General features: G+C 46.5%; 1 protein-coding gene across 6 annotated transcripts in view; it reads left to right on the forward strand.

The window, feature by feature from the left end:
• ROCK2 (Rho associated coiled-coil containing protein kinase 2) overlaps nucleotides 1-27,417 on the forward strand; it is a 345,550-nt gene that overhangs the window by 154,337 nt on the left and 163,796 nt on the right. For all 6 annotated transcript variants that reach the window (XM_063915404.1, XM_063915405.1, XM_063915403.1 and 3 more), the window contains exons 2-5: nucleotides 11,448-11,529; nucleotides 16,724-16,824; nucleotides 18,019-18,156; nucleotides 19,010-19,270. In XM_063915404.1, coding sequence (XP_063771474.1) covers nucleotides 11,448-11,529; nucleotides 16,724-16,824; nucleotides 18,019-18,156; nucleotides 19,010-19,270 — 582 coding nt within the window. The remainder of the gene's footprint in view (nucleotides 1-11,447; nucleotides 11,530-16,723; nucleotides 16,825-18,018; nucleotides 18,157-19,009; nucleotides 19,271-27,417) is intronic.

Raw genomic sequence — 27,417 nt, forward strand, 5'->3', positions numbered from 1 at the left:
TGTGCGCCATTGCTCCCACAGCACACCACACACTCCGGTCACTGTAGGGTGCAGGGCGCTGGCGGGGGCGCCCTGGGCAGCAATTATAATACCTTTTGGCAAAAAACTACACATAATACAGTCAGTTAACTGTATATGTGTAAAAACCTCCGCCATTAAGTTACAAAAAACGCGGGACAGAAGCCCGCCGCTGAGGGGGCGGGGCCTTCTTCCTCAGCACACCAGCGCCATTTTCCCTTCACAGCTCCGCTGGAAGCACGCTCCCCAGGCTCTCCCCTGCAGTATCCAGGTACAAGACGGGTTAAAAAGAGAGGGGGGGGGCACATAAATTTAGGCGAAAATCGACAAGCAGCTATTGGGAAAATCACTTATTAGCAGTGTAAATCCCTGTGTTATATAGCGCTGTGGTGTGTGCTGGCATACTCTCTCTCTGTCTCCCCAAAGGACTTTGTGGGGTCCTGTCCTCAGTCTGAGCATTCCCTGTGTGTGTGCGGTGTGTCGGTACGGCTGTGTCGACATGTTTGATGAGGAGGGTTACGTGGAGGCGGAACAGAGGCAGATAAGTGTGGTGTCGCCCCCGACGGGGCCGACACCTGATTGGATGGATATGTGGAAGGTCTTAACCGACAGTGTCAACTCCTTACATAAAAGGTTCGATGACGCAACAGCCTTGGGACAGCCGGGGTCTCAGCCCGCGCCTGCCCAGGCGTCTCAGAAGCCGTCAGGGGCTCATAAACGCCCGCTAGCTCTGATGGTAGACACAGATGTCGACACGGAGTCTGACTCCAGTGTAGATGAGGATGAGACAAATGTACAGTCTACAAAAGCCATCCGATGCATGATTACTGCAATGAAAGATGTATTGCACATTTCTGATATTAACCCGGTTACCACCAAGAGGGGTATTATGTTTGGGGAGAAAAAGCAGCCAGTGACTTTTCCCCCATCTGATGAATTAAATGATTTGTGTGAAGAAGCGTGGAGTTCCCCTGATAAGAAACTAGTGATTTCTAAGAGGTTACTGATGGCGTACCCTTTCCCGCCAACGGATAGGTTACGTTGGGAAACATCCCCTAGGGTGGACAAGGCGCTAACACGCTTATCTAAAAGGGTGGCACTGCCGTCTCAGGATACGGCCGCCCTAAAGGATCCTGCGTATAGAAAGCAGGAAGCTATCCTGAAGTCTGTGTATACACACTCTGGTACTCTACTGAGACCTGCTATTGCTTCAGCCTGGATGTGTAGTGTTGCAGCAGCATGGACTGATACCCTGTCAGACAACATTGATTCCCTCGACAGGGATACTGTTTTGCTAACCATCGAACATATAAAAGACGTTGTCTTATATATGCGGGATGCACAGAGGGACATTTGCCTGCTGGCATCTAGAATTAATGCAATGTCCATTTCTGCCAGGAGAGTATTATGGACTCGGCAGTGGACAGGTGATGCTGATTCTAAAAAACACATGGAGGTTTTGCCTTATAAGGGTGAGGAATTGTTTGGGGACGGTCTCTTGGACCTCGTATCCACAGCAACGGCTGGGAAGTCGACTTTTTTACCTCAGGTTCCCTCACAGCCTAAGAAAGCACCGTATTATCAAATGCAGTCCTTTCGGCCTCAGAAAGGCAAGCGTGTCAGAGGAGCATCCTTTCTGGCCAGAGGCAAGGGTAGAGGAAAGAAGCTGCACCAGGCAGCCAGTTCCCAGGAACAAAAATCCTCCCCTGCTTCCACTAATCCACCGCATGACGTTGGGGCTCCACAGGCGGAGCCAGGTGCGGTGGGGGCGCGTCTCCGAAACTTCAGCAACCAGTGGGTTCGCTCACAAGTGGATCTCTGGGCTGTACAAATTGTATCTCAGGGATACAAGCTGGAGTTCGAGGCGACTCCCCCTCGCCGTTACCTCAAATCAGCCTTGCCAGCTGCTCCCAAGGAAAGGGAGGTAGTACTGGCGGCAATTCACAAGCTGTACCTCCAGCAGGTGATAATCAAGGTCCCCCTCCTTCAACAAGGCAGGGGTTACTATTCCACAATGTTTGTGGTACCGAAACCGGACGGTTCGGTGAGACCCATCCTGAATTTAAAATCCTTGAACACTTATATAAAGAAGTTCAAGTTCAAAATGGAATCGCTCAGGGCGGTTATTGCAAGCCTGGAAGAGGGGGATTTTATGGTGTCGCTGGACATCAAGGATGCTTACTTGCATGTCCCCATTTACCCACCTCACCAGGAATACCTCAGGTTTGTGGTACAAGACTGTCATTACCAATTCCAGACGTTGCCGTTTGGTCTCTCCACGGCACCGAGAATATTTACCAAGGTAATGGCCGAAATGATGATACTCCTTCGGAAGAAGGAAGTTATAATTATCCCGTACTTGGACGATCTCCTCATAAAGGCGAGGTCCAAAGAGCAGTTGTTGATCAGCTTAGCACTCTCTCAGGAAGTGTTGCAACAGCACGGCTGGATTCTGAATATCCCAAAGTCGCAGCTGATTCCTGCGACGCGTCTGCTTTTCCTGGGCATGATTCTGGACACAGAACAGAAGAAGGTGTTTCTCCCGGTGGAGAAGGCCCAGGAATTGTCATCTCTGGTCAGGGACCTCCTGAAACCAAAACAGGTGTCGGTGCATCACTGCACGCGAGTCCTGGGAAAGATGGTGGCTTCTTACGAAGCTATTCCCTTCGGCAGGTTCCATGCAAGGATCTTTCAGTGGGATCTGTTGGACAAATGGTCCGGATCGCATCTTCAGATGCATCGGTTGATCACCCTGTCCCCAAGGGCCAGGGTGTCTCTGCTGTGGTGGCTGCAGAGTGCTCATCTTCTCGAGGGCCGCAGGTTCGGCATACAGGACTGGGTCCTGGTGACCACGGATGCAAGCCTCCGAGGATGGGGGGCAGTTACTCAGGGAAGAAACTTCCAAGGACTGTGGTCAAGTCTGGAGACTTCACTACACATAAATATACTGGAACTAAGGGCCATTTACAATGCCCTGAGTCAAGCAGAGCCCCTGCTTCAAAACCACCCAGTACTGATTCAGTCAGACAACATCACGGCGGTCGCCCATGTAAACCGCCAGGGCGGCACGAGAAGCAGGATGGCAATGGCAGAAGCCACAAGGATTCTTCGATGGGCGGAGAATCACGTGATAGCACTGTCAGCAGTGTTCATTCCGGGAGTGGACAACTGGGAAGCAGACTTCCTCAGCAGGCACGACCTCCACCCGGGAGAGTGGGGACTTCATCAAGAAGTCTTCACACAGATTGTAAATCGCTGGGAACTGCCACAGGTGGACATGATGGCGTCCCGCCTCAACAAAAAGCTAAAAAAATATTGCGCCAGGTCAAGGGACCCTCAGGCGATAGCTGTAGACGCACTAGTGACACGGTGGGTGTACCAGTCGGTTTATGTGTTCCCTCCTCTTCCTCTCATACCCAAGGTGCTGAGGATAGTAAGAAAGAGAGGAGTAAAAACTATACTCATCGTTCCGGATTGGCCAAGAAGAACTTGGTACCCAGAACTACAAGAAATGATCTCAGAGGACCCATGGCCTCTGCCTCTCAGACAGGACCTGTTACAGCAGGGGCCCTGTCTGTTCCAAGACTTACCGCGGCTGCGTTTGACGGCATGGCGGTTGAACGCCGGATCCTAACGGAAAAGGGCATTCCAGATGAAGTGATTCCTACGCTGATAAATGCTAGGAAGGATGTGACTGTAAAGCATTATCACCGCATATGGTGGAAATATGTCGCTTGGTGTGAGGCCAGGAAGGCCCCAACAGAGGAATTCCAGCTGGGTCGATTTCTGCACTTCCTACAGTCAGGGGTGTCTATGGGCCTAAAATTGGGGTCCATAAAGGTCCAGATTTCGGCCCTATCTATTTTCTTTCAAAAAGAACTGGCTTCACTGCCTGAAGTTCAGACGTTTGATAAGGGAGTGCTGCATATTTATTTATTTATTTATTTATTTATTAGCAGTTTCTTATATAGCGCAGCATATTCCGTTGCGCTTTACAATTAGAACAACAATTATAGAACAAAACTGGGCAAAGACAGACAGACAGAGGTAGGAAGTCCCTGCTCGCAAGCTTACAATCTATAGGGAAATAGGCATTGATACACAAGGATAGATGCTACCTGTCACATAATGGTTCCCCAGGTTGCTAGGTTCTTATATGATATGATCACCCAGCAATGTTGGAAGACAAAATGTGAGTTTATGTGGACTGTACAGAGGGGATGTAACTTGATAGGGAAGCTGTGAAGGTTATGTGTGTGGGTCTGAAATTTGGTAGGCTTGTCTGAAGAGATGAGTTTTCAGAGAACGTTTAAAGGTTTGGAGACTAGAGGAGAGTCTTATTGTGCGTGGGAGTGCATTCCACAGAGTGGGTGAAGCCCGGGTAAAGTCCTGTAATTTTGAGTGGGAACAGGTAATACATGTGGATGAGAGACGCAGATCTTGTGCAGAGCGGAGAGGTCTGGTAGGGAGATATTTTGAGATGAGTGAGGAGATGTATGATGGTGCAGTTTGGTTAATAGCCTTGTATGTAAGTAAAAGTATTTTATATTTGACACGGTAGAATACCGGTAACCAATGGAGGGACTGACAGAGCGGATCAGCAGATGAAGAACGTCTGGCGAGGAAGATTAGCCTCGCAGCTGCATTTAAAATGGATTGAAGTGGTGATAGCCTATGTTTGGGAAGACCAGTAAGGAGACTATTACAATAATCAATGCGGGAGATGATGAGTGCATGGATTAGAGTTTTTGCAGTGTCTTGTGTAAGATAAGGGCGTATTTTGGATATGTTTTTAAGGTGCATGTAACATGATTTAGAGACAGATTGAATGTGTGGAACAAAGGACAGTTTAGAGTCAAGGGTGACACCTAGGCAACGAGCTTGTGGGGTGGGGTGGATAGTTGCATTGTCAACAGTTATAGAGATATCAGGTTGGTAACTACTCTTAGCTGGTGGGAAAATAATTAATTCGGTTTTGGAAATGTTGAGTTTGAGGTGGCGAGATGACATCCAAGATGAAATGGCAGACAGGCATCCAGTGACACGAGCCAATACTGGTGGTGACAAATCTGGGGAGGATAGGTAGATTTGAGTATCATCAGCATACAAATGATACTGAAATCCAAAGGAGCTGATTAGTTTACCAAGAGAGGAGGTATAGATTGAGAAAAGCAGAGGACCTAAGACTGAGCCTTGCGGTACTCCAACTGATAGAGGTAGAGAAGAGGAGGTAGAATCAGAGAAGTGAACACTGAAAGAGCGATTAGATAGGTAGGATGAGAACCAAGAAAGGGCTGTGTCCTGAAGACCTAGGGATTGTAGTGTTTGTATGAGAAGAGAGTGGTCAACAGTGTCAAAAGCAGCAGAGAGATCTAGAAGAATAAGTAGTGTGTAATGGCCTTTTGATCTAGCAGTGACTAGATCATTCACTACTTTGGTCAGTGCCGTCTCTGTGGAGTGTTGGGCACGAAAGCCTGACTGAAGTGGATCCAATAAGTTGTGCGAGTTAAGAAAGAGTGTAAGGCGAGTGTAGGCAAGCCTCTCAAGTAGCTTGGAGGGACTGGGTAGCTGAGAAATGGGACGGTAGTTAGAGAGTGTGTTTGGGTCAGAGTTGTGTTTTTTTAGAATGGGAGTAATGACTGCATGTTTAAACAGAGAGGGAAAGATACCAGTAGAGAGAGAGAGATTACAGATTTTAGTTAAGGTTGGGATAAGCACAGGAGACAAAGTTTTACTGACCTGTGAGGGTATAGGATCAAGAGGAGAGGTGGTGGAGTAGGAGGATGAAAAGAGTGTTGATACTTCATCTTCACTTGTGGGATCAAATGAAGAGAAAGTGCCAGAGGGTTCAGGTAGGGAATTGAGCAGGTCACTGGCTGAGTTAGAGCATACCATTTCATCTCGGATTTTATCAATCTTATCCTTGAAGTAGGAAGCAAGTTCTTGTGCACGGATAGTAGCTAGTGGGGGAGGTGAGGGAGGGTAAAGAAGTGATTTAAATGTATTAAAAAGTCGCTTGGGGTTGTTGGCATGATAAGAGATGAGAGATTGGAAATATGTTTGTTTGGCAGTGTCCAGGGCCTGACGATAGGAGTGGTAGGTAGTCTTATATGTGAAAAAGTCACTTGGATTCTGAGATTTCCGCCACTGACGTTCTACTTTACGTGACAGTTTTTGTAGGTGTCTTGTTGATTTAGAGTGCCATGGTTGGCATCTAAGCCTACGTGGAGTGTGATGGGTAGCTGGAGCCACTTCATCAAGGGCACTCTCTAGGGTCTGGTGCAGGTGTGATACAGCAGTGTCAGGTGTAGTAAATGTCGAGATTGGTGAGAGCAGTTGTTGCAGAGAAGTGGAAAGTTGTTGAAAATGTATATTGTTAGTATTTCTGCGGGTTAGAGGAGGCTTGCTTGGTTTTAGTGTCCTAGAATTTAAAGTAATAGAAGAGATTGTGAAGGTGATCAGGTTGTGATCAGAGAGAGGGAAAGGAGTGTTAGTGAATTCGGAAACTGAGCAGAGCCTGGTGAACACAAGATCAAGGCAGTGGCCCTCATGGTGAGTAGAGGAGTCGGACCATTGGGTTAGGCCAAGAGAGGAGGTTAGAGAGAGGAGTTTGGATGCATGAACAGATTGTGGACTGTCAAGAGCTATATTGAAATCGCCCATAATGATGGTGGAGATGTCAGAGGATAAGAAGTGTGGGAGCCAGGCAGAGAAATCTTCTAGAAATTGTTGTTTAGGTTGCCCAGGAGGGCGATAGATAGCTGCAACACGCAGAGAGAAGGGGGTGAAAATCCTGATAGAGTGAACTTCAAATGAGGTGAATGCGAGTGATGGAACCTGAGGTAGAACAGTGTATGTGAAAAACTGTGACAGTAAGATTCCGACCCCACCACCTTTACTATTATTAGGCCTAGATGTGTGTGAGAAGTGGAAACCACCATGTGACAGTGCTGCAGGGGAGGCAGTGTCTGATTGTGTGAGCCATGTTTCTGTTATAGCCAGCAGATTAAAGTTGTGAGATATGAAGAGGTCATGGATGGATGTTAATTTGTTACAAACAGAGCGTGCATTCAATAAGGCACATTTTAGTGATTTGGAGGGGGATGGGAGACACGTGATATTTATGAGGTTAGATGGATTTCTATGTTGTTTTGAGACAGCAGAGTGTGAGAGGGAAAGGTGGTTGGGGCCTGGATTTGGTGATATGTCACCAGCTAATAATAGCAGAAGAGTGAGATAAATCTTGGTGGATGTTTGCGAGTGTTTGTACTGGTGGCCAATTGTGGTTGTCAAAGTACTTGCAGAGAGGAAAGTATAAATCTCATGAGTGTTTAGAAGAGGGGAGTGGAGAATAGAAGCTGTAATGTGTACAGAGGGGTGAGTTTCAGGGTGAGTGTAGAATGTGTTAAATTTGGTGAGAATTCCATGAATTGAAATTAGACACAGTAGTTTGATGAACATGCTGAGGTTGTTTGTGTTTTATGGGTTAAGTGGAGTTAGAGTAAGTTGTTAAAGTAAGTTACCTTTTCTTGATGTTTTTCAATGTTTGTTCAACTGTTTTTTTAACTGTTCGGATAACACACTTATTAATTCCACACTTAAAAAATTCCAGCAAGCTACCCCCAGCAAGCTGACCCCTTAACTGACTCTAAGGAAATACTGTCTCTGATTAGGAACAGGCCTACCTCTGAACATTTGGTCACCTGATTGAAATGCTAATTGATCATAGAACAAATTGCACAGGGTGGGTCAGCAGACTAAAACTACTCTAGCTATTCACAATAAATTCAATCACATACATAGGAAATTACAAGAAAAACATCACATACATTCAAATATAAGATGTGGTTTGTACGCAGCATGTGTGTCAGTCTGAGCCTGGTAGCATAGTAGCAATGAATTCACATACATTCAAATATAAGATGTGGTTTGTACGCAGCATGTGTGTCAGTCTGAGCCTGGTAGCATAGTAGCAATGAATTCACATACATTCAAATATAAGATGTGGTTTGTACGCAGCATGTGTGTCAGTCTGAGCCTGGTAGCATAGTAGCAATGAATTCACATACATTCAAATATAAGATGTGGTTTGTACGCAGCATGTGTGTCAGTCTGAGCCTGGTAGCATAGTAGCAATGAATTCACATACATTCAAATATAAGATGTGGTTTGTACGCAGCATGTGTGTCAGTCTGAGCCTGGTAGCATAGTAGCAATGAATTCACATACCTGAGAGATGAGAAGAAAAAAAACGTGATTAGACCAGCCCCAGGAAGAACTGTTTTTTTAACTGTTCGGATAACACACTTATTAATTCCACACTTAAAAAATTCCAGCAAGCTACCCCCAGCAAGCTGACCCCTTAACTTCAGCCCCCTTTTGTGCCTCCAGTGGCACCTTGGGATCTTAACGTTGTGTTGGATTTCCTAAAATCACACTGGTTTGAGCCACTTAAGACCGTGGAGCTAAAGTATCTCACGTGGAAGGTGGTCATGCTGTTGGCCTTAGCTTCGGCTAGGCGTGTGTCAGAATTGGCGGCTTTGTCATGTAAAAGCCCATACCTGATCTTCCATATGGACAGGGCAGAATTGAGGACTCGTCCCCAATTTCTCCCAAAGGTGGTATCAGCGTTTCATTTGAACCAACCTATTGTGGTGCCTGCGGCTACTCGGGACTTGGAGGATTCCAAGTTGCTGGACGTAGTCCGGGCTTTGAAAATTTATGTTTCCAGGACGGCTGGAGTCAGAAAAACTGACTCGCTATTTATCCTGCATGCACCCAACAAGCTGGGTGCTCCTGCTTCAAAGCAGACTATTGCTCGCTGGATCTGTTGCACGATTCAGCTGGCACATTCTGCGGCTGGACTGCCGCATTCTAAATCAGTAAAAGCCCATTCCACGAGGAAGGTGGGCTCTTCTTGGGCGGCTGCCCGAGGGGTCTCTGCTTTACAGCTTTGCCGAGCTGCTACTTGGTCGGGTTCAAACACATTTGCTAAATTCTACAAGTTTGATACCCTGGCTGAGGAGGACCTTGAGTTTGCTCATTCGGTGCTGCAGAGTCATCCGCACTCTCCCGCCCGTTTGGGAGCTTTGGTATAATCCCCATGGTCCTTACGGAGTTCCCAGCATCCACTAGGACGTCAGAGAAAAAAGGAATTTACTCACCGGTAATTCTATTTCTCGTAGTCCGTAGTGGATGCTGGGCGCCCGTCCCAAGTGCGGACTCTCTGCAATACGTGTATATAGTTATTGCTTAACTAAGGGTTATTGCTATGAGCCATCCGTTTAGCGAGGCTCAGTCGTTGTTCATACTGTTAACTGGGTAAGGTTATCACAAATTGTACGGTGTGATTGGTGTGGCTGGTATGAGTCTTACCCTGGATTCCAAATCTTTCCTTGTTGTGTCAGCTCTTCCGGGTACAGTTTCCCTAACTGAGGTCTGGAGGAGGGGCATAGAGGGAGGAGCCAGTGCACACCAGATAGTACCTAATCTTTCTTTTAGAGTGCCCAGTCTCCTGCGGAGCCCGTCTATTCCCCATGGTCCTTACGGAGTTCCCAGCATCCACTACGGACTACGAGAAATAGAATTACCGGTGAGCAGCTGAACTCCACGCAATTTTGGTAGGTATCCTGGTCCACAAAAGGCTTGGAACGCTTGGTGAATTACCGGAAAAGTCCTCCAGAATCTTGTAAAGGCAGCAATGGAACCACAGGTCTTTCTTGGTGTAGTCGTGTATGTAGCAGTTGATTTCTCCTGCTACATACACCGACTACAACAAGAAAGACCTGAGGTTCCATTGCTGCCTTTACAAGATTCTGGAGGACTTTTCCGGTAATTCACCAATCCGGCTCTATTTCCAAGCCTTCCAAGCCTTTTGTGGACCAGGATACCTACCAAAATTGCGTGGAGTTCAGCTGCTTTCAGGCACCATCGCTATGGATCCTCATATAGGAACACAAGGCTGGTAACATTGGACATTTTGACATCTTTAAGTCCTCATGTGTGAATCTGACTAATCTATCAGGAACACGGTCATAAGGTGTTGCAAAAACAACAGCAGTATATAGTCAATTTTTTTTCCTTATCCCCATTTGTCAATGGACATTATCTATATTCTCATGTGAGATTTGTTAGCTTAATTTTAATGTTATCTTAATCTTATCTTTTTAACACCAATATATTAAATGTGTTCAGGAATTTGAATCTAGCGCTGTTTTCCTTTTCTTTTACTTCATGTATATGTAGGGAGACTGACTATCTCCCTTATACAGCAGCTAGGAAAACACCACATTCTAGCGCCCGACAATATACTTTGGTATACCCATTTTTGCAAGAAGAAATGTGTCTCCTGCAGCTAATGGGCGCCTGATTGGAGCAACAATTGAATTTCTCCGTCAGATGCCCATTAGTTACATTGACCGGTAAAGCAATGGATTTTCTCATGAAATGCATGTCCTATTTGTCTAAATAAAACCTGGAAGCAACAAAACTACTTTGATGTGTGACAGTCTATATAGGAAGTGCTACGAAGCAGAGGCTGCAGATTTTTCTCATGACGAGTTCCATTGCGCTACATCTGCAACCTTGTACGTGTTTAAAACTAATTCCTGCGTGGTTAAGCTTGCAGCCCAGCATCTCCAGAGCACTGTGAGTGGTGTTTTGCTGTGTCTGTGATGTGAATAAGACGCAAGATCTAAAGAAAAAGACTGTAAGCTAAACCTCTTGGAGTGGCTGAATCGCACCAGGCGTCTCATGCTATATGGCGTATAGACACTAGGTGTATGAGGACACAACTGTAAATGTCATGTGCGGCATCCATGACTCCTATAGATATATTTTATTTTTGGGGTGGTGAATTCTGTTAATTCAGACATAAATTTAGGTTCATGACAAGTGAAATTTTGTGAATGCAGCGAGTCGGTGACATTTCTGAGGTGCTTTATTTTCTAGGAACTACGTATGGCCTGTGATTGTCAATCATTGTTTGCTTTTGTCATGAATATTGGTTGTGCCCATACGAAAATGTGCTCTTTATAGCAGAAGACCTAAAATTCCATTAATGTGTTTAATGCACACTGGGTGAGACAGAATAGGGATATATATATACCTAAGAACCTTTACATTCTGTTGGACAACTATTCAATAGATTGCACCTATCCTTGTGTATCGATGCCTATTTCCCGATAGATTGTAAGCTTGCGAGCAGGGCCCTCCTACCTCTAACGGTTTGTTTTTACCCAGTTTTGTCTTCTTATTGTGTCTAGTTGTAAAGCGCAACGGAATTTGCTGCGCTATATAAGATACTGTTAATAAATAAATAATAATAATATTATATATCTGTGGGCTGTGTAATATGGAAGCCCTCTATATTATGTGGATGACATAGTAAAGTTATAATCCAGCTCATCGACTTTCTTTATCTTTTCTAGGATGGACTTAATTCTTTGGTCCTGGACCTGGACTTCCCTGCACTACGGAAAAACAAGAATATAGACAACTTTGTAAATAGATGTGAGTGTTTTATTTCAGATGCATTGTGTTGTGCTGAAACCCTAAATAGGGGGAGAGTTATCAAACCTTTGCATCAGGACAAGTAGAGGTATTCCCATAGTAACCAGGAGCAATCAGGTTCTAGCTCGCGTTTTATACAATGTAAGAGATTAGTGATAGCTAGACTGGTTCCGGTATGGATGGTCGACCATGTTAAGGTCGACAGTCATTAGGTCGACCACTATTGGTCAACATTGTCATGGTCGACATGGAAAAATGGTCGACACATGAAAATGTTGACATGGATTTTTGAACAGTTTTTGGTGTAATTTTTCAATAACATGACCAGGAACCCCTTAGTGCACCACGTCCCCTTGCATGGCTCGCTTCGCTCGCCATGCTGCGGGCAAGGTGCCTCGCTGCGCTCCGCACAGGTTACTATTCCCAATCATAGTCCACGTGGGTGGTAAAGTATGGAAAAGTAAAAAAAATATTTTTTTTTAATAAAAAAAAAGGAGTGTCGACCTGTCCTGCGTCGACCAATAGTGGTCGACCTAGTGACTGTCGAGCTGCCAAACAGATACCAGCTATAATCTGGCTTCTGTGGGCAACAACCCCAATTTTGCTCGTTACAAAGTTTAATAAGTCTGCCCCATAACGAGGTTTACAACAATATAAAAACGGAGTATATTGCTGCATTAATCATATAATATCTTTACAGTGCGTTGTTACATAAATGGAGAAAGTAACAGCCATTAAAAGTCAAATACACAAACACTGTTACAATATTTGACTTGGCAAGAAAATGACTATAAAATGCTGTTTAGTGTGATGATTGGAGGGAACTCCACTAGGAGGCATGTACACCGGCTGTAGCGGAACTTACGGATAATTTATTAAAGCTGCAGTGACGAGAAGGGGGAAAAAAGTTATCGGAATCCACGGTTGTCACTGCCCTGGACGACAATGACAAGCTTCCACGCGCCCGGCCTCCTCTTTCCCGGCCACTGAATAATGGGGAACTAAATCCACTCATGGGTTTTAAGCTACAGAACAGAAACCCTGTGTTAATGGTTCCAGCCCGTGGCTTATTGGGCTTCACTGGAGGGGATAGTGTGGCTGGGGTGAGGGTGGGTGAAGTCGCCCAGTAACTGGCAGTGCTGCCTAATAGCATTTCCAATATGTGTCCATCAACAACGGATTAATATACAAGCTATATGTTATGCAGAAATGTGCATCACAATTGTTAACGCTTAATAAATGACATCATCGTTTTATGTATGGCATCCAATCTAATTCTAGCTATCATTTCTCTAGCACAGTCTACAAAATGACAGAAGCGGGCAACTTGTACACTTATATACTCTTCAGCATGTTCCATGCATCTCCATCTATGAAAGTTTTTTTTTTTTTTTTTTAATATCCAAGTGACCCATCATGGAAGAATTTTTTTTATACAAATCATTTAAAATCTCTCTGGAGAGTGCAATGTATGGCAGCCAATCACAAATGTCATGACATATCACAACATATCATGCGAAGGAAGATGGGAGGCGTATGAGGGTTAGAATTTTGTAGTGCACAGAGCAGAGTGGGGATTTTAAAGGAATACATACTAAATCCTGGCGGTCGACTGCGGCATCCCGGCATCGGAGGGGGTAAGTATTTCTACCCAACGTCCCCATTCCTTGCCCTAACCCTCATGGAGGGGAGTGTAGTACGGCTGACCGGCGGTCAGGAGACCGCTCGTCAGCTTACCGACGCCGGGATCCCGGCAGCATACCGACGCCGGGATCCCGGCGGGGAGGGGCGAGTGCAGCAAGCCCCTTGCTGGCTCGCTGCGCTCGCCATGCTGCAGGCTTGGTGGCGACCTGCGGTCGCCACGGGTTCTATTCCCACTATGGGTGTCGTGGACACCCACGAGTGGAAATAGTCCCTGTTGGTCGGCATGCTGACCATCGGGATAGTGAGCCGTCGGGATGGTGGAGGAGGTCATGTGACTGTCGGTCAGCTGACCGCCGGTCACATGAATACCACCCATGGAGGGGGGGAGGTCAGTTAGGGCTAACCCTAGGGGGGTGTCGACTAGTGCTTAAGTTTCCCGCACAGATACAGACATGATTATATAGTCACAGAATAAAAGAGAAAGATAGTCCCATCTTTGTGCATTTTTTTTTTATAAAAAATTTTTTTTTAATACTTAACTGTATTTACTAAGCCATGGACGGAGATAAAGCACCAGCAAATCACCTCCTAACTGTCATTTTTTAAACTCAGTCTGTGACATGGCAGTTAAGATTTGATTGGCTGCTACTTTATCTCCGGCCACTTTATCTTCATCCAGGGCTTAGTAAATAGACCCCATAATATTTTAATAATTTAAAATGTAAAAAACAGGTAAAGTAGAGTGACATACGTTGTAGACCAACATTGATAAATAAGCTCTATACAGCAGTAGATAGGTGATGAGTTCACATTTAACCTTTTGCAGCAACATTAGTGATACAGTAGTTCACACCATTTGTTTTGGACAGCAGTCACAGTCTGTAGAGTGTGTGAGATCAGTGAGAGTCTAGAACAGAGCTTATGCAGCGTGTGTCATTTATACAATGTGATCCTGTGGTATTGTAGTTTCTATGCAGGTAATGCATATTGGGGGTCATTCCGAGTTGTTCGCTCAGTAAAAATCTTCGCATCGCAGCGATTTTCCGCTTAATGCGCATGCGCAATGTCCGCACTGCGACTGCGCCAAGTAAATTTGCTATGCAGTTAGTAATTTTACTCACGGCTTTTTCATCGTTCTGGCGATCGTAATGTGATTGACAGGAAATGGGTGTTACTGGGCGGAAACAGGCCGTTTTATGGGCGTGTGGGAAAAAACGCTACCGTTTCCGGAAAAAACGCAGGAGTGGCCGGAGAAACGGGGGAGTGTCTGGGCGAACGCTGGGTGTGTTTGTGACGTCAAACCAGGAACGACAAGCACTGAACTGATCGCAGATGCCGAGTAAGTCTGAAGCTACTCAGAAACTGCTACGAGGTGTGTAATCGCAATATTGCGAATACATCGTTCGCAATTTTAAGATGCTAAGATTCACTCCCAGTAGGCGGCGGCTTAGCATGAGCAAATCTGCTAAAATCCGCTTGCGAGCGAACAACTCGGAATGGCCCCCATGGTGCAAGACATAAAGAAGTGACAGTCATGCCGAAAATGCTGTAATATAAATTGGGTGTAGTACGGCTGACCGGCGGTCTCCTGACCGCCGGTCAGCTTACCGACGCCGGGATCCCGGCAGCTTACCGACGCCGGGATCCCAGCGGAGAGGGGCAAGCGCAGCGAGCCCCTTGCAGGCTCGCTGCGCTTGCCACGCTGCGGGCTCGGTGGCGACCTGCGGTCGCCACGGGTTCTATTCCCACTCTATGGGTGTCGTGGACACCCACGAGTGGAAATAGTCCCTGTTGGTCGGCATGCCGACCATCAGGACAGTGACCCGTCGGGCTGGTGGAGGAGGTCATGTGACTGTCGGTCAGCTGACCGGCGGTCACATGAATACCACCCATATAAATTGCCTCACAGATGTGTAATGGCATCGAGGTGTCTGTATGAGAGAACTCCCATTTCTATTTTTGGTCTAAAACATATGTCCCTCCTATTTAACCTATTTTTTACATTTTAATCATTCAGATATTAAAAGGTGGTACTTTTTTCTAAAAGAGTTCTCCATGAAAGGGAGAGTTGTGAAATATTATCATCCTTAAGTCTCTCTACTTAGGTTCATATCAAGCTTTTACCTCTAAGGCCGGCTACACATCAGATGTGTAGCTGCCAATCTGGCTGCGTTAGCACACTGGATCGGCAGGGGCATATACACTTGCCAATGCAGGTGGGGGGGGGGGGGGGGGGGCGACTGGGTGATGGAGTATGTCACATGGCAACATAAGTGATGTCTTCTGGTCGACCCTGCATCAGGGCTGACCATAAGACATCACTAACGACCGCAGGAGTTCGCAAATCGTAGGTCCACACTGAACGATCCGGTGCACATGTCTTTTCCAATTTGGATGCAAACTACATATTAGGCAGAAATTGCTCTAGTATGTTCCCAGCCTAAGGGTACCTGTGCCATGTATAATTGATGCTCACACTAGAATGACTAACACTGCAGTGATTATTCTGCATAGTGGTCATATAGCTGATCCCTTAGAAAGTCTTTGCACCTTTTATTTTTGAAACTGTATCACTGAAAAATAGGGAGAGCGGCACCATATAAAACCAGGCTTTACATTTTTTTTTTTTTTTTAAATAGTTTGCTTAGGACTGCTATTTGAAAATGTCCCTGTGTATCAGACCATGGTCTGGAGACCATACTCGCTGCTGCTGATCCTTTACTGCCTCCCCATAGCTTCATATTGCCTCTGTGGGCCTTTCACACTGACTGAAGCTACCACCATACATATTGCCTCTGTAGGCCTTTCCCACTGACTGAAGCTACCACCACATATATTGCCTCTCTAGGTCTTTCCCACTGTCTGAAGCTACCACCATACATATTGCCTCTTTAGGTCCTCCCCACTGACTGAAGCTACTGCCACATATATTGCCTCTTTAGGTCCTCCCCACTGACTGAAGCTACTGCCACATATATTGCCTCTGTAGGCCTTTCCCACTATTGAAGCTACCGCCACATATATTGCCTCTGTAGGTCTTCCCCACTGACTGAAGCTACCACCATACATATTGCCTCTTTAGGTCCTCCCCACTGACTGAAGCTACCGCCACATATATTGCCTCTGTAGGTCTTTCACACTGTCTGAAGCTACCACCATACATATTGCCTCTTTAGGTCCTCCCCACTGACTGAAGCTACTGCCATATATATTGCCTCTGTAGGCCTTTCCCACTACTGAAGCTACCGCCACATATATTGCCTCTGTAGGTCTTCCCCACTGACTGAAGCTACCGCCACATATATTGCCTTTGTAGGCCTTTCCCACTACTGAAACTACCGCCACATATATTGCCTCTGTAGGCCTTTCCGTTGATTGAAGCTACCGCCACATACAGTATATTGCCTCTGAAGGCCTTTCCACTGACTAAAGCCACCACCACACCTGCAAATCAGGTCAGACAGTGTGAGAATGAGCCATTTGTCAGGTATATGTTTCTTTTAGTGATAGATTAAATATGTTGTGTTTTTGTTTTATTTGTTTCTATTAGATGAAAAAATTGTGAGTGAGGTTCGTCAACTTCAGATGAAAGCTGAAGATTATGATGTAGTAAAAGTCATTGGGAGAGGAGCATTTGGTGAAGTCCAGCTGGTAAGAGAAGATTTCCAGTGTGTAGACGTTTCCCCCACAGTGTAACTTGTTTCTGCTTCTAGCAGGTTTATGGATACACCAGTTCCTGATCTCAGTTATGTTCAGATACAAGCCTGTTCCTGGTCACCTCTGTGCATAGCATCATGCTATCCCTGATCATCTCTATGCTCTGCTCCATGCCTGTCCCTGATCACCTCTGTGCTCTGCTCCATGCCTGTCCCTTGTCACCTCTGTGCTCTGCTCCATGCCTGTCCCTGATCATCTCTATGCTCTGCTCCATGCCTGTCCCTGATCACCTCTATGCTGTGCTCCATGCCTGTCCCGATCACCTCTATGCTCTGCTCCATGCCTGTCCCTTGTCACCTCTGTGCTCTGCTCCATGCTTGTCCCTTGTCACCTCTGTGCTCTGCTCCATGCCTGTCCCTTGTCACCTCTGTGCTCTGCTCCATGCCTGTCCCGTGTCACCTCTGTGCTCTGCTCCATGCCTGTCCCTGATCATCTCTATGCTGTGCTCCATGCCTGTCCCTGATCATCTCTATGCTGTGCTCCATGCCTGTCCCTGATCACCTCTATGCTGTGCTCCATGCCTGTCCCGATCACCTCTATGCTCTGCTCCATGCCTGTCCCCTGATCACCTCTGTGCTCTGCTCCATGCCTTTCCCCTGATCATCTCTATACTCTGCTCCATGCCTGTCCCTGATCATCTCTATGCTCTTCTCCATGCCTGTCCCCTGATCACCTCTATGCTCTGCTCCATGCCTGTCCCTGATCACCTCTGTGCTCTGCTCCATGCCTGTCCCTGATCTCCTCTGTGCTCTGCTCCATGCCTGTCCCCTGATCACCTCTATGCTTTGCTCCATGCCTGTCCCTGATCACCTCTATGCTCTGCTCCATGCCGGTCCCTGATCACCTCTATGCTTCTGCTATACCTACAACTGATGCATGCCAGGCAGAGAGTAGAACAACTGATGCATGCCAGGCAGAGACTACACCTGCAAGCATGAACAGTGCAGATTTTGCATGAGTGTGTCCCTGTACGTTTTTGTTTTAATGAAATCTCATCCCTCACACACCTGGTGCAATAAATTAGTGCTAGCCGGTCAGTGATAAGGTAGGGCAGTTACCACATTCTGTGCAGAAGTATGGTCATACTGTGCTTCTAAATGTGTTTTTGTGTTTCTCCTCTCCCATTAGGTTCGGCACAGAAACTCACAAAAAGTATATGCAATGAAGCTGCTTAGCAAGTTTGAAATGATTAAAAGATCTGATTCTGCATTTTTCTGGGAAGAAAGAGATATCATGGCCTTTGCAAATAGTCCTTGGGTAGTTCAGGTAATGTGTTTACTTATTTTAAATGTTAAGGGGGAGATTCAGTTACCCGCATTATTTTACAGCGGGGGGAAAACGGCTATTCAATTAGACCTCCGACTTCTCCCGATAGCATAGTTAACTTACAATGTGTAAACTCACAGAATTAGTAAAAAGTTATTGGATTTGTTCATTAACGCAGTCGTGGTACCCGCTAATCCACTTAGTCATATTATTTACAAAAATCCTCGCTGTAGTGTTCCCAGCAGAACAGGGGCTGGGCAAGGCGCTGATGTACGGGGAGGGCTTCTGCACATGTTCCCCAAAAGGTGGAGTGATCAGCCGGGATCGGCGCTAATCTTGGGGGCATGTCCAGCTCTCCCCTCAATGTGAGTAGATGCCATGCGCACGGCATCTATTCACCTGGCAGCGATCAGAAACTGCATCTTTTCCCACCCGTGGGGACACTGCGGCCTGCTAATGGGGGTGTCACCAGGCAGGCTGTATGAACAGGGTCCTGTGATTTGGGCAGGGCACATTTTGCCACTTTAAAATCAGGCATGGTGTAACACCCTGCTAAAACAACACTGTAGATGACTGCTGGCTTTGGGCTAATTTTTATAGCCACTGGGGATCAATTAGCCCATGGTAATCTACCATGGCTAATTGAATTCCCCAAATTTGCAACTTGGTGCCCAGTAGGCCATGTCTTTGTGCTGTACAGACTGACAGTAACACACAAGAATTCGGAAATATTCCACTATATTTGTTAAACACGTGTTTTACTTTGTATGTGCTGTACGTATAAGTGTATTATTAGAATCATCATCTTATCCCTAGAACTATGACTCAAGATTATCTATTTGGTGTTCTGCAGTTGTCCTGTGCCTTTCAAGATGATAAATATCTTTACATGGTGATGGAGTACATGCCGGGGGGTGACCTCGTAAACCTTATGAGTAACTATGATGTGCCTGAAAAGTGGGCGAAATTCTACACTGCCGAAGTAGTGCTCGCCCTCGATGCCATTCACTCTATGGGCCTGATCCACCGAGACGTTAAGCCTGACAACATGCTCCTGGACAAACATGGACATCTGAAGCTGGCAGATTTTGGCACATGTATGAAGATGGATGAAGTAAGTATACAAAGAAAAGGAAGTTAATGACGATGAGCCTGCATGAGATCTTCAGATATAATTACTGTATGATATCATGGTCTGCCAGTTGAGACAAGTCAGGGAGCTTTCTTGGATCTGTAGATTGGGCTGTGTGCCTTACTTGTGCCACCACACACCTGCATGGTGACTTCATTCTGATTTAAAATAAGAATTTACTTACCGATAATTCTATTTCTCGGAGTCCGTAGTGGATGCTGGGGTTCCTGAAAGGACCATGGGGAATAGCGGCTCCGCAGGAGACAGGGCACAAAAAGTAAAGCTTTCCGATCAGGTGGTGTGCACTGGCTCCTCCCCCTATGACCCTCCTCCAAGCCTCAGTTAGGTACTGTGCCCGGACGAGCGTACACAATAAGGGAGGAATTTTGAATCCCGGGTAAGACTCATACCAGCCACACCAATCACACCGTACAACTTGTGATCTAAACCCAGTTAACAGTATGATAACAGAGGAGCCTCTGAAAGATGGCTCCCTACAACAATAACCCGAATTAGTTAACAATAACTATGTACAATTATTGCAGATAATCCGCACTTGGGATGGGCGCCCAGCATCCACTACGGACTCCGAGAAATAGAATTATCGGTAAGTAAATTCTTATTTTCTCTATCGTCCTAGTGGATGCTGGGGTTCCTGAAAGGACCATGGGGATTATACCAAAGCTCCCAAACGGGCGGGAGAGTGCGGATGACTCTGCAGCACCGAATGAGAGAACTCCAGGTCCTCCTTAGCCAGAGTATCAAATTTGTAAAATTTTACAAACGTGTTCTCCCCTGACCACGTAGCTGCTCGGCAAAGTTGTAATGCCGAGACCCCTCGGGCAGCCGCCCAAGATGAGCCCACCTTCCTTGTGGAGTGGGCCTTTACAGATTTAGGCTGTGGCAGGCCTGCCACAGAATGTGCAAGTTGGATTGTGCTACAGATCCAACGAGCAATCGTCTGCTTAGACGCAGGAGCACCCATCTTGTTGGGTGCATACAATGTAAACAACGAGTCAGATTTTCTGACTCCAGCTGCCCTTGCAATATATATTTTCAATGCTCTGACAACGTCCAGTAACTTGGAGTCCTCCAAGTCACTTGTAGCCGCAGGCACTACAATAGGCTGGTTCAGATGAAATGCTGACACCACCTTAGGGAGAAAATGCGGACGAGTCCGCAGTTCCGCCCTGTCCGAATGGAAAATCAGATATGGGCTTTTGTAAGATAAAGCTGCCAGTTCTGACACTCTCCTGGCCGAAGCCAGGGCTAGTAGCATGGTCACTTTCCATGTGAGATATTTCAAATCCACATTTTTTAGTGGTTCAAACCAATGAGATTTTAGAAAGTCCAAAACCACATTGAGATCCCACGGTGCCACTGGAGGCACCACAGGAGGCTGTATATGCAGCACTCCCTTAACAAAAGTCTGGACTTCAGGGACTGAAGCCAATTCTTTCTGGAAGAAAATCGACAGGGCCGAAATTTGAACCTTAATAGATCCCAATTTGAGACCCATAGACAATCCTGATTGCAGGAAATGTAGGAATCGACCCAGTTGAAATTCCTCCGTCGGAGCACTCCGATCCTCGCACCACGCAACATATTTTCGCCAAATGCGGTGATAATGTTGCACGGTTACTTCCTTCCTTGCTTTAATCAAAGTAGGAATGACTTCTTCCGGCATGCCTTTTTCCTTTAGGATCCGGCGTTCAACCGCCATGCCGTCAAACGCAGCCGCGGTAAGTCTTGAAACAGACAGGGACCCTGCTGAAGCAAGTCCCTCCTTAGAGGTAGAGGCCACGGATCTTCCGTGATCATCTCTTGAAGTTCCGGGTACCAAGACCTTCTTGGCCAATCCGGAACCACTAGTATCGTTCTTACGCCTCTTTGCCGTATAATTCTCAATACTTTTGGTATGAGAGGCAGAGGAGGAAACACATACACCGACTGGTACACCCAAGGCGTTACCAGCGCGTCCACAGCTATTGCCTGCGGATCTCTTGACCTGGCGCAATACCTGTCCAGTTTTTTGTTGAGGCGAGACGTCATCATGTCCACCATTGGTCTTTCCCAACGGGTTACCAGCATGTGGAAGACTTCTGGATGAAGTCCCCACTCTCCCGGGTGAAGGTCGTGTCTGCTGAGGAAGTCTGCTTCCCAGTTGTCCACTCCTGGGATGAACACTGCTGACAGTGCTATCACATGATTCTCTGCCCAGCGAAGAATCCTTGCAGCTTCTGCCATTGCACTCCTGCTTCTTGTGCCGCCCTGTCTGTTCACATGGGCGACTGCCGTGATGTTGTCCGACTGGATCAACACCGGTTTTCCCTGAAGCAGAGGTTCTGCCTGGCTTAGAGCATTGTAGATTGCTCTTAGTTCCAGAATGTTTATGTGAAGAGACGTTTCCAGGCTCGTCCACACTCCCTGGAAGTTTCTTCCTTGTGTGACTGCTCCCCAGCCTCTCAGGCTGGCGTCCGTGGTCACCAGGATCCAATCCTGTATGCCGAATCTGCGGCCCTCCAATAGATGAGCACTCTGCAACCACCACAGAAGAGATACCCTTGTCCTTGGAGACAGGGTTATCCGCTGGTGCATCTGAAGATGCGACCCTGACCATTTGTCCAACAGATCCCTCTGGAAAATTCTTGCGTGGAATCTGCCGAATGGAATTGCTTCGTAAGAAGCCACCATTTTTCCCAGGACTCTTGTGCATTGATGTACAGACACCTTTCCTGGTTTTAGGAGGTTCCTGACAAGCTCGGATAACTCCTTGGCTTTTTCCTCCGGGAGAAAAACCTTTTTCTGAACCGTGTCCAGAATCATCCCTAGGAACAGCAGACGAGTTGTTGGCATTAACTGGGATTTTGGAATATTCAGAATCCACCCGTGCTGTTTTAGCACTTCTTGAGACAGTGCTAATCCCATCTCTAGCTGTTCTCTGGACCTTGCCCTTATCAGGAGATCGTCCAAGTATGGGATAATTAATACGCCTTTTCTTCGAAGAAGAATCATCATCTCGGCCATTACCTTTGTAAAGACCCGAGGTGCCGTGGACAATCCGAACGGCAGCGTCTGAAACTGATAGTGACAGTTTTGTACGACGAACCTGAGGTACCCCTGGTGTGAGGGGTAAATTGGAACGTGGAGGTACGCATCCTTGATGTCCAAGGATACCTTAAAGTCCCCTTCTTCCAGGTTCGCTATCACTGCTCTGAGTGACTCCATCTTGAACTTGAACTTCTTTATGTACAGGTTCAAGGACTTCAGATTTAGAATAGGTCTTACCGAGCCATCCGGCTTCGGTACCACAAATAGAGTGGAATAATACCCCTTTCCTTGTTGTAGAAGAGGTACCTTGACTATCACCTGCTGAGAGTACAGCTTGTGAATGGCTTCCAAGACCGTCTCCCTTTCGGAGGGGGACGTTGGTAAAGCAGACTTCAGGAAACGGCGAGGTGGATCTGTCTCTAGTTCCAACCTGTATCCCTGAGATATTATCTGCAGGATCCAGGGATCTACCTGCGAGTGAGCCCACTGCGCGCTGAAATTCTTGAGACGACCGCCCACCGCCCCCGAGTCCGCTTGAGAAGCCCCAGCGTCATGCTGAGGCTTTTGTAGAAGCGGGGGAGGGCTTCTGTTCCTGAGAAGGAGCTGCCTGTTGCTGTCTCTTCCCCCTTCCTCTGCCTCGTGGCAGATATGAATATCCCTTTGCTCTCTTGTTTTTAAAGGAACGAAAGGGCTGCGGTTGAAAAGTCGGTGTCTTTTTCTGTTGGGGAGTAACTTGAGGTAAAAAGGTGGATTTCCCGGCTGTAGCCGTGGCCACCAAATCTGATAGACCGACTCCAATAACTCCTCCCCTTTATACGGCAAAACTTCCATATGCCGTTTTGAGTCCGCATCGCCTGACCACTGTCGCGTCCATAAACTTCTTCTGGCCGAAATGGACATAGCACTTACCCGTGATGCCAGTGTGCAGATATCCCTCTGTGCATCACGCATATAAAGAAATGCATCCTTTATTTGCTCTAAAGACAGTAAAACATTGTCCCTATCCAGGGTATCAATATTTTCAATCAGGGACTCTGACCAAGCTACTCCAGCACTGCACATCCAGGCTGTCGCTATAGCTGGTCGTAGTATAACACCTGTATGTGTGTATATACTTTTTTGGATATTTTCCATCCTCCTATCTGCTGGATCTTTAAGTGCGGCCGTCTCAGGAGAGGGTAACGCCACTTGTTTAGATAAGCGTGTGAGCGCCTTGTCCACCCTAGGAGGTGTTTCCCAGCGCGCCCTAACCTCTGGCGGGAAAGGGTATAAAGCCAATAACTTCTTTGAAATTAGCATCTTTTTATCGGGGGCAACCCACGCTTCATCACACACCTCATTTAGTTCTTCTGATTCAGGAAAAACTATAGGTAGTTTTTTCACACCCCACATAATACCCTGTTTAGTGGTACCTGTAGTATCAGCTAAATGTAACGCCTCCTTCATTGCCAAAATCATATAACGTGTGGCCCTACTGGAAAATACGGTTGATTCGTCACCGTCGCCACTGGAATCAGTGCCTGTGTCTGGGTCTGTGTCGACCGACTGAGGCAAAGGGCGTTTTACAGCCCCTGACGGTGTTTGAGGCGCCTGGACAGGCACTAATTGATTGTCCGGCCGTCTCATGTCGTCAAACGACTGCTTTAGCGTGTTGACACTATCCCGTAATTCCAAAAATAAAGGCATCCATTCTGGTGTCGACCCCCTAGGAGGTGACATCCCCATATTTGGCAATTGCTCCGCCTCCACACCAATATCGTCCTCATACATGTCGACACACACGTACCGACACACAGCAGACACACAGGGAATGCTCTTAACGAAGACAGGACCCCACTAGCCCTTTGGGGAGACAGAGGGAGAGTTTGCCAGCACACACCAAAGCGCTATATATGACAGGGATAGCCTTATAATAAGTGCTCCCTGTATAGCTGCTTTTATAATATAATTTTTGCCACTATTTTGCCCCCCCTCTCTTGTTTTACCCTGTTTCTGTAGTGCAGTGCAGGGGAGAGACCTGGGAGCCGTCCTGACCAGCGGAGCTGTGTAAGGAAAATGGCGCTGTGTGCTGAGGAGATAGGCCCCGCCCCTTTTTCGGCGGGCTCGTCTCCCGCTCTTTAGTGGATTCTGGCAGGGGTTAAATATCTCCATATAGCCCCCGGAGGCTATATGTGAGGTATTTTTTAGCCAAATAGGTTTTCATTTGCCTCCCAGGGCGCTCCCCTCCCAGCGCCCTGCACCCTCAGTGACTGCCGTGTGAAGTGTGCTGAGAGGAAAATGGCGCACAGCTGCAGTGCTGTGCGCTACCTTTAGAAGACTGAGGAGTCTTCTGCCGCCGATTCTGGACCTCTTCTTGTTTCAGCATCTGCAAGGGGGCCGGCGGCGAGGCTCCGGTGACCATCCAGGCTGTACCTGTGATCGTCCCTCTGGAGCTGATGTCCAGTAGCCAAGAAGCCAATCCATCCTGCACGCAGGTGAGTTCACTTCTTCTCCCCTAAGTCCCTCGTTGCAGTGATCCTGTTGCCAGCAGGACTCACTGTAAAATAAAAAACCTAAGCTAAACTTTTCTAAGCAGCTCTTTAGGAGAGCCACCTAGATTGCACCCTTCTCGGCCGGGCACAAAAATCTAACTGAGGCTTGGAGGAGGGTCATAGGGGGAGGAGCCAGTGCACACCACCTGATCGGAAAGCTTTACTTTTTGTGCCCTGTCTCCTGCGGAGCCGCTATTCCCCATGGTCCTTTCAGGAACCCTAGCATCCACTAGGACGATAGAGAAATGGGTTTATTGTGCAAGCATGGAAACGATTATAAAATTACAGGTGACCCGTATGAAAACGTTGCAATGGGAGAACTTCCTTACATCCGTGTCTTAGAACTGGCTGTACATGAATGAAGAAATTAGATTTTATATCAGATGTAGGATTCTGGAGACCGCTATACTGTTCTAAGATCAAAGACCATGCTGCTCCTTGGTGACATGGTGAAATCAGTGTATATAAAGTACTCTCGTATGGAAGTGTATGCAGGGATGATACTTCTACAGGGCTTTTGGTGGTCTTTTGTTTCATAAACTGAATTGATGCAAGGTCATTCTGTGTGTGGGCTTAAAATGTTTGCCCAAGCAGATCATCCTGTCCTGTCTGTGACCTCCTAGGTCTGTGCCCCTATCCATCAGAGGTCAGTAAACCAGTTTGCCCTTGTTAACCCTCAGATGCCCACCGAGCACCTGAGTCTGTCCCAGTGTTTGTCTATGTGTGTGGCCAGATCAGAAACTGATCGGCTCATATGACAGTCTTAGCATTTTTACTGTATCACAGAGCACAAAAAGCTTTAAACTGTGTCTCTATTCAAAAATGTCTCTTCATTAAAATCATTAATTAAAGTCCTGATACTTCAAACATTACTTCAGTCTGAAATCCAGAAACACGAGGTGTGATTGGGAACAGCTGACCTATCCTAGCAATATTCTTATCTTCGGAAACAATCAATGCAGGCCCGTTGCTTACTGACTATGTGGGAGATGTACTAAGCAGTGATAAATGTGGAGAAGTGAGCCAGTGGAGAAGTTGCCTATGGCAACCAATCAACAGTGACGTAACATTTATAATTTGCATATTGTAAAAGTGTTCAGAGCAGCTGATTGGTTTTCATGGGCACATTCTCCACTGGTTTTTAGTGGAGAAGGATTTTAGGTTTTGGATTGCAAAATTGTCATGGTTTTAGCAGTTTATAATGCTTGTAATCGATTTTTATCAGTGATTATCGAGTTTTTCAATAATTTTTAATTGAACAAAAAAACCTAATCCGAACAAAAACACCGGAGGGTGGTTTTACCAAAACCAAAACATGATGATGATTTAGGACCAAAACCAAAACAGGGAGTTCCGCACATACCTGTAAAAATTCTCTTCAATCTTAAGTTTCAGTGATTACAATTTATTTTGCTTTGTGACATAATATATACTTTAGGACAGAACTTCTATTATCAAAGCAGATTTACTGTAGAACAACTATCATCATCATCTTCCAGAATAGGATAATGCCGGATATACCTCATAAACGTCACCCTGTAAACAATGTGTTAAAAAAGAAATGAAAATAAAGTATATTTGTGGCAACTGTCAAGTGAATTTGCCAAAGTGTTGTTATGTGATGGTCTTTCCAGCGGGATTCTTGAGTCACTGTACAAAGCATTGGCGACTTTCTGGCACATAACCTGTAATCCTGTATACAGGAGACAGGAGCACACATGTTGTATAAAAACATTTTTGTGAAGCACCAGCTGTCTAACCTCCACTGAGGCATCAGAGTTTAAGTTGGGATGTGGACCCGATGAGCCCAGTGTTGTTACTCTGTAGGCTTGCCATTAGCGGGCAGAGTCAATTAGCTGCCAAGGTATGTAGTTAAGTTGCTAGCAGTCTGTATCCCGGCGGTCAGGCTACCGACACCGGGATTCGGACCACTGACAATGCCGACAGCCAGAATCCCGGCTAACAGAGGCTGTTCCCACTCGTGGGTGTGCACAACACCCAGGGAGTGGGAACAGAACCTGTGGCGAGCGCAGTGAGCCCGAAAGGAAACTCTTTGCGCTCTCCCCGCTGCCGGCATACTGATGATCTGATGCCGTTGTCCTTATACTGACAGTCTGCATCCCGATCGTCGGTAAATCCTACTGATCCCTCTGCCAGGATATGTTAGAACCTTGCGCACTAATATTACGTATTATCCAGCAGGAAAGCCTCCTTTGTTTTTTGCTTGAGTCCCAGAGTGAGCAAACAAGCAATGTTAAACCAATATGTGCTCAGCTGCACAATCGCAGAACCTCGCACTTCATATAGTCTGTCCTTAGGTGGTGTTACATTATAAAGCAGAATGTGCAGTAACCCACTAGAACCGGTTACCCTATCTGTTGTGTAACTTGCACTCCAGTGATGAATGCTAATGGCATAGTTGTTCCTGCATCCTCACACGTTCTTCATTTTCTTAGTAAATAACCACCATTGTAATAGAACTCAGTGTGTAAACATTCCTGTCAGCGATGCCAGTGGTCGTTATTTCATTCTTCCTGAACGAGTCAC

This window comes from Pseudophryne corroboree, chromosome 4, assembly GCF_028390025.1.
Source record: "Pseudophryne corroboree isolate aPseCor3 chromosome 4, aPseCor3.hap2, whole genome shotgun sequence".
In the NCBI taxonomy this organism is placed as follows: domain Eukaryota; kingdom Metazoa; phylum Chordata; class Amphibia; order Anura; family Myobatrachidae; genus Pseudophryne; species Pseudophryne corroboree.